Here is an 8087-nt window from a genome sequence, read left to right on the forward strand (position 1 = left end):
CGTGCGAACCGACGGCGACGCTGCTCATTCTCCTTGCTGATTGACATAAGTGTATTATGAGCAACAAATGCCCGATTGCACAGATGTCTGTCTTGCTGGCCCTACCCAAAGCAAGTGAGTCTACTCGGCTCACATACAGAAATTCATACAGTCACGTACGAAAAGAACGACCTTCGGGTAAAAAAAAATACCTACGTGAAACATCGAAACGGTTCAGGCAGTGATCTCACCTTCAGGTACTCGACCCTGTGGCTCAGTATGACGGGTTCACTCGGTGCTGTCCACGTGAGGTCCATCTCGCGTGAGGTCACTCGAGCCAGCGTGAGGTTTGAGGGCAAGTCGAAGGTGGTGACGGAGAGCAACTCGCTATCGCTGTGCATGTCACCTTTCCGGGAGTAGGCTCTGACCTGTAAGAAAAAAATATTAAATCAGAACACTGTAATAACGACACCCTCTCGACAGGCATGTTAGATTTATTCAGAAGATGAAGAAAAAAAACATCCCTTATATTTGTATGTTGTTGTGTTGCGTAACATGCAAATTAAGGAGGAGCCTTTGTACATTGCCAGCGCTTAGACGAGAGCAACTGTTGCCAGGATGCCGATGTCCGCAAATCCACTTGCCGATAACTTGGCAACCAAACCGAGGCCCTAGTTTTTTTTTTATCATCTGAAGTTCTTCCGAGTGAACCACTTAGCAGTAATCTATCTTTCATTCCTGTTTATTTTAGGCTGTCAAGAGTTTGGTCAAATAGCTGGCAAATACATCTTCTAGGACATCCCTAGCTTCAAAACGTAAAATCACGCACCCTCACTTGTCCAGCTGTACAAATCACATAACCGGGTATAAAGTCAGTGACTCACCAGGATGTTGTACTTGGTGCCAGGCACCATCTCCTTGAGCAGCATCCGGTAGCTCAGTGAACGGTCATCGGTCGGTGGGCCCGTCAGGTAGGACATGGAGTGCCACTTGTGGACGCTGCCATCACGGTACCAGCGCACCTCGTACGATAACGGGTGACCATTGGGCTTAATCGGAGGCCGCCACTGGACCGCTATGCGAGTAGGAGTCAGGGCCTCCACTTGCACCAGGATCGGTTCGCTGGGAGCTGAAAGAAGGGCGCCAACGTCGTCAGAGGTTTAATAACTTGAGACAAGGTATGAACTCGATGAACCCTTTACGCTAGAGTCTGACCATCAAGCCCAAATTCTATTAAGCTGTTCTTTCATCCGCGCACACACCTATTCCCCAGTTAAGTCTAGCAGTGGTGCAGCCGTTAAGTAGAGTGTACAGCTATAGCATGGTCTTTCTCGTTACTCCCTCAAACACGCAGGCGAGGAGGCATTTTGAAATAAGTTACATGTGATCCAGCGAGCTTAAGATGGTTAGTTTAAGACGTGGGAAATAGATGCTGCTAACTAATAGGTTCTACGCACGTCATATACTCACCTCCTTCCGCAGTCAGGAAGATGGCGTTTGGTCCGGGACTTGACATGCCGACGCTATAGAAGTTGCTCATTGCCACTCGAACTGTGTAGTTTGTGAACGGGAGAAGATCCTTGAGGATAACCGTCGTGTTGTACGTTTCCTGCAGGAAGAAGGCGTGATGGCAAGTTATTCAACTAAGAACACAGCACGCAGATACTTTTCTAGTCGCATCTGATCACTTAATTATTTTAAAAATTCTTAAGGGTAAGTTATAAATGCAGCAATGGAAAGTAACGTGCAATATAATACTCGTAAATTTGTGTGTTACTGCGTTTAAAAAAATACAAATTTGATGTTAAGGGAGTCATAAAGCATGCCCATGTCCATCTCATGTTCATTGTTATTGTACACTTAATACATCAAACCATAAACTATCAAATTCGCAGCAAAACTAGGAAAAAAACTGTGAGAAGAAAATAGCCATGAGATACTATTCTGTCAAGTCTCGACCAGGTCTTACCAGCGTCCTGCAGCCGTAGAGAGACTCAGAGCACTGCCACACGTTGTCCGGAGTGATCAGGCCGTAGAATAGTGTGTACTTGATGGAGGCCATCGAAACTTTCTGGCAAACTGGGGGTCTCACGGGCTCGGGCAGCTTGATGACCAACTCGTGGGAAGAGGACGAAACGAGCGTCGGCGCAGTGACGTTGTCCGGAGGTGACAAGCACACAGCGTCTGAAAAGTGGTTCGATAGAAAAACGCACGACAGTTCAAATGCGTTGCATAGACAACATACAGTTGTCAGATCGAAATGTCCACATTCAACATCAATGGGTTCTGTGAAACGTAGTGGTCCTTTATGATGCGCGTCTCTCAAAGAGTGCTTCTGTATCTGCACCCTCTGCTTGACAGCGAACCTCACACGCAATTGCAAACAGACAGCGATACCATCTCGTTTGCTCTAGCCGGAGCTTCTATAGGGGGTGTTACGATACTGAAGTTCTGTCGGTGGCTAAAGACGCAGACGTGGGCAAATAAAACGAGCTCGCTTTATCTCTTCTTGTAGCAAATATTTCTAATCAGAGATGCCACACCGACCTCATACAATCAGAAGTAACAAGGAAAACAAAATCTCGAAATAAGCGCAGGCAAGCGAAGCATGTATATGCACGCACCAGGATAAGGTTGGAGGTGGTCGCCGATGGCCCGTATGCCGCGGATGCCGCGAGCAGCCTCGGACTGGACGCGTCGCTTCTGTTGGCCGTGCGTGTTGGCGCCGTTGGGAGACGAGTCTGAGACCACGGCCGACTTGGACTTGTCGTAGCTGTAAATTTTGCCCGTCGAGGAGTTTGACCAGTAGATGAAGAATTGTCAGCGGTGAGACACGTCGGTGGCAATCCTGGTGGGTGAAACGAAAACACCAACGGTGAACTCAGAATGACTTCTTCGGCAAATTGGTGGTGTCTACTAAGCATTATATTTGGGCGCGGTAGACAGACGAAATAAGGCTACACACATACAATAAGGCCATTATGTGTGTGTGTCCTTTTGTATGCGTACTTCTCTCTTAAATAATGTTTAGTAAATGTGAGCACGAAGTTGCGTGGCATGTATGCGTGATATTAGCGAAACGCATCCCTTTGATTCACAAAAAAAAGAAGAAAGAAGAAACCAGGTACATACAAATTGTGTTAATTTAGTAGCATTTTCAGCTCTTCTCAACCTTTCTTACTTTTATTTTAGAAGCTTATACTAGGTAAAACAAACAAGGTAACCGCAAGACACTGGCAATAATTCGCCCTACTTCTTATTGCCCATACACCGAACGACTCATATAGTCAGAGAACCGGAAACTATTTTATCTTTTCGTATTACACTCAGGCATTATGCCTTTCGCAGACATTTTGAAAGCTAGATTAACTGCAATCTCAGGCGGGTCCACTCACCAACGTCCTTGACCTCGGTGGCGTTGACGATCATGGTGCAGTTGCAGCCTTCCATGTCGGCCGACCACACGTGACCGTATTCGCCGTCCACCCACAGCAGCCGAGGTTCAGTCTTGACCGACCTGTCCAGGGTGACCGCTTGCCCGACGGACGCGTGCGGGTCGCACGTGCATGAGTACCGGTCGCGCCGCTTCCTGATCCTGGAAGACTGGAAGAGCTCGTTGTTTGCCATGTGCAGCCGCTTGAAGAACCGGCGCGGGTTCGAGCCGTCCGCGTTGCACATCATGAGCGTTGTCAAGCCACGTTCATTCGTCACAGTGTAGATGAGCGTGCTGTGGTTCAAATGGGTATAAAAAACGATATTATGAAGTTACACTAGCTCACTAATTAAGTACATCACTAATCAGTCTCTTATGGGACACTTTCCGATGAACGAACCGGAAATGCGAGAAACACCCCAAAAGTGTCTTTATGGGGACTCAAGCCAACATCGGCAGCGCATTCATACAAGGCCAACACGAGCCTTGTATATTTCGATCACTTATAAGCGCTTTTATTCGTCAACTTGAAAGGCTCGCTGGAAGTGCACGAAAGTCACGAGGAGGTTTATGGCCGTCGTTCATGTGTGTGGTTGGGTGACCTTTATGTTCAGGTAAATACGTTCAGGATATTCTGCACGCCGGCGTAAGTCTTTCGTTTCACCCTGCACTTCAATTTACAATGTGCCCAATGGAAAAAGAGGACACTAATAAGTTTATGCTGACATCTTACTCCCTTCCCCCCATTTGATTGTCTTCTCTGCTCTCATGGACGCACTTAAAATCACTTCGTATATTACGGCAAAGCTGTCTTCACTGTACCCTTTGTAATACTGTGGCGAAACCAGAAGTCAAGGGGCAAAAATAGGCAGGAAAAGTTCGGAAGAACTGAATAATTAATATGGTAAGGTATTGGAAGGAGAAGATATCAATGCGGAAAGCTTCAGGCCGACGCTGGAAATGTTATTCACACACTCACACCCCAAAAGGGTGTAAGGATGTAGGTTATAGACCAAGTGACACCCGCATGCACACATAAAGGTGTAAATTAGTTTACAGTGTACCGTGCCTACAATGTATATAAATCAACACAAGAAAGCAAGCCTCTACTGGAACAGGCATCTCTGTAAACTTGTGGCGGGCTACAAACAGCGATGACACTATCACATGCCTAACGATGCACTCTTCATATATGCATTATATGTTATAGCGAAACTTCACTGCAAAGCACCTTTCGATTGTTGCTGAATGTACTGTGCCCGGACACGTCACAAAGTTTCGCACACCAATGAGTCCGCTTGCCATACTCTTTGAAATCTAAAAAAAAGTGGTTCATCCAACATATCACTCCGACAATTTTATGCGTCTCCAGCCAGTCGTTCGTGAAAATGCGAGACGTCCATAGCAATAAATACGACCAATATTACAGCACGGCGCGCAATCGACTTGCCTGGTGAAAGGGTCGACTTCGACGGAGTTGATGTGTTCGCTGCTGTTCAGGACGCTGTAGAAGTTGTGCCCTTGGTTGAGGTCCATGACGATGATGGAGCTCTGCCCAGTGGAACGCTTATTCTCCGTCCAGTAGAGGTACCGACCGACCCAGTCGATGGCAAGGCTCGTGCCCGCCGACGGAAGGCTGTGCACCTGGTTCGAAAAAATGAGTTTGCGTGAAAACAGTGACTCGTGGTACATCAGTCAAATTACGGCGTTTAACATCTCAAATCAACAAACGGACTATGAAAGACGCTGTGGTTGTGGGTTCCGCATTATTTAAACCGGAACTGACAAGCTGAGGTTCGTTAACACGCCCACAAATCTAGGTCCCGAGTGTCTTTTCTTGAAAGCTTGAAAGCTTCACCTGGCATCCAACCCACGACTTCGCGCTCGGCAGTAGAACGCCATAGCCATTCAGCCACTGTGGCGGGTTCGTGGGCACACGAAGAATCTATAAGCAGCTTTTCTCCTGCCCAACAAAGGTAAATGAGAGTAAGAGCAAGATCTGAGACATTCAGTGATTGCTGTACTATGTCACGCAATCGCAGTCGTGCAGTTACATAAAACTACACATAAAAAAACGCATTAGGCTGGCTAAGTTCCAGTTTGACCTTGACTGAGCTTGAAGGTCAGATTTATGGAACCAGGCGTTTTCTGGGTTTGCACCGGGAGTAGTAGAGCTCTCGCTCTAATAATTACTATCTCCCAAGTAACCGTTTTCTTTATGCCTTTGTTTAGGTTACTTTTTTTTTTATGGCAAGCGTCTCTGAGAAGACAGGGCCGATCGCTCACCACGCTGATGTTCGACCCATCCAACGCGGAGGCCATGAGGAGTCCTTTCTCCTCGAGCCAGAAGACGCGCGCGTCCTGACCCAGGTAGGCCAGCGCCACGGGTCGGCTGGCCTTGCTCGAGAGGAGCCGCTCCTGGTGCAAGTCGACGTCGCTGAGCTTGACGGCGTCGGTCTTGGCGAGCAGCAGCCGCGGTACGGGGTGCTCGCGGGCCGTGCTCATCTGCACCACTTCGCTCATGGGGCCCTCGCCGGCACGCGTCGCCGCACCAACCTGCGCGCACGAGGACATGCGCACTCGAGTGTGAGATCCATGACTGCTGAATCACGCTTCTCATTATTATAGAGTCAGTGACGTCAAAAATAGGAAGGAAGGAGAGAAGTAGGATGCGGGGGGAGGGAGAACTCGGCTTCATTAAAGGCATGTTCCACGTAACAATATGAAATGAATGAATGAAATTGTTTATTTGTCATCGCGTACATTTACAGATGGGGGGACTGTAGAAAAGAAAGCTATCCTTGAACAGCTTGACGTGTCTACAATCCCTTTTTTCTGAAGGGAGGCAGCATCACATTATGTCCAGTATCAATAAGAACTGAAAGGTATAATTGTTGTTAACAACGAGGCTGAAGTCTTATGTAACTTTAACAGTTCTTTCAAAGTTTCCACAGGAAGATCCCAGTTCATTGTCTGACTATGGGACTTCTTTATGTAACCATATTTAATAATACCACATGACGAAATATTAATATATATATCTTTGATTCTGAATAAAAATAAGCAAATACATTACGCACTAAATGACATGGATACAACTGTACAGCGCATAGGCATGCAATAGGGGACGATTTGTGATTAAACAATGCAGAGGAAGGCGAGAACAATCTGCATAGTGGTTGTTAACCAGTATCGTTTGTACAACGAGATAACACGGCAGGCAGAGTCAAAACGTCACTAAGACAGGAGAAACGGGCGAAGCTAAAGTGTACTGCGCAGTGGCGAAAGAAGATATCGACGTTTTCGCACTGTTTCCCGCATTGTGTCGAGAACAACAGCCTGGCCCGCGTTGCACTCACCTGAAAGTAGTAGGTGGTGTTCGGCAGCAGGTCGGTGATGCGGTAGTGCAGGGCGTCGCCGGAGACGCGCACGTTGCGGCACAGCGTGCTGATGCTGCCGTCCTTGAAGAACCAGCAGTTGACGCGGTGGCTCTCGATCATGCCGTTCGGGTGTTGCGGCCGCGCCCAGCGGAACTCGGCTTCTATGACCGAGCGCTGACGCAGAGGCGACGACTTGTGGCTCACGAACACGCGCGTTGCAGGGGCTCTGTGGGCACTGTGAGGCGGCAACCACACGCACACTCAATTACGCGCCAGCACTCGGCCTGCCAGACGCGACGTTTCCACAGGGGAAAGCACCCTTGGGAAGCACTTACGAAAGTGTCAAAGCACGCACTTTTTTGTTCATCTCGCGCGCATGTCTTATTGCCGTGCGACTTATGAATTATGATTTTTTTCTCGTGCGGTACTTTCTGATTATTCTTTTTTTCATACACAATATTCTGGGTCGAAACGTGCATTCACGACTACGGATGTTGTTATTTGCGCGGTGCAGAGAGAGATAGAAACGGGATGGGAAAGGCAGGGAGGTTAACCCGAAAAGATTCTGATTTGCTACCCTGCACTGGGGAAGGGTAAGGGAAATGAAGGCGGAAAGAATAGGAAGAGAAAAAAGCAGTCACAAAAAAATTTGTCGCAGTTTCACCTGAAAGGCGAAGCATCAATTGCGATAGCAAACTTGTAGAAGCTATACGAGTAATGATATTAGCTTTATCAGCTGTTTAAACTGACATGCAGCAGCATCGGCACACGCAACTGTTTGTCGACGCCATGGGCGTTTTGCCTTGTTCGCTCAAAATGCGTGCGGCGTTGGTGACTGTTGCCGGATCCTCTGATATAAATGCACGGTCGTGCCGCAGCTAACGTCGCCTCCCTTCCCTCCCCCTCCCCCACCGCCTCTCGCTCGTCGGAAGAAGGCCGTTGCTCTACATACATGGTGATTGTGAAGGAGAACAGAGACGCCTACTTCTGCAGCCCTTAAGCGAGCACGGCGCAGAACGCGCGTTTGTTCTCCGCTGTGCGTTCACTCCCCGTGAAAGACGCGCCCTCGCGCCTTTCACTCGCACTACAGCGTTCGCGCACGGCGACGATTCTTCTCCAATGACGTCATACGGAACCTCACGGCGACGGCGACGGCGACGGCTACGGCGACGGCGACGCCGACGGCAGTAAAATCTGCTTTTGAGTGTCCTATATAATTGCTATCGCAATAAAAAAAGATCTAGTACACTGATAGGCCCAAAGCGGGTTCTGCGCTCGCTTGATAAACACAAAAA

The 8087-nt window shown here is 48.2% G+C and overlaps 1 protein-coding gene across 1 annotated transcript in view; it reads right to left on the minus strand.

Moving 5' to 3' along the window:
* The window catches only part of LOC119462211 (proto-oncogene tyrosine-protein kinase ROS-like), a 187641-nt gene that overhangs the window by 16353 nt on the left and 163201 nt on the right, over nt 1–8087 (minus strand). Inside the window, 10 exon segments of the mRNA XM_049672884.1 lie at nt 231–407; nt 864–1108; nt 1450–1588; nt 1949–2163; nt 2604–2792; nt 2795–2827; nt 3375–3706; nt 4863–5056; nt 5699–5968; nt 6772–7027. Of these exon segments, the coding sequence (XP_049528841.1) occupies nt 231–407; nt 864–1108; nt 1450–1588; nt 1949–2163; nt 2604–2792; nt 2795–2827; nt 3375–3706; nt 4863–5056; nt 5699–5968; nt 6772–7027 (2050 nt within the window).

The sequence above is a fragment of the Dermacentor silvarum genome, chromosome 8, assembly GCF_013339745.2.
Source record: "Dermacentor silvarum isolate Dsil-2018 chromosome 8, BIME_Dsil_1.4, whole genome shotgun sequence".
In the NCBI taxonomy this organism is placed as follows: domain Eukaryota; kingdom Metazoa; phylum Arthropoda; class Arachnida; order Ixodida; family Ixodidae; genus Dermacentor; species Dermacentor silvarum.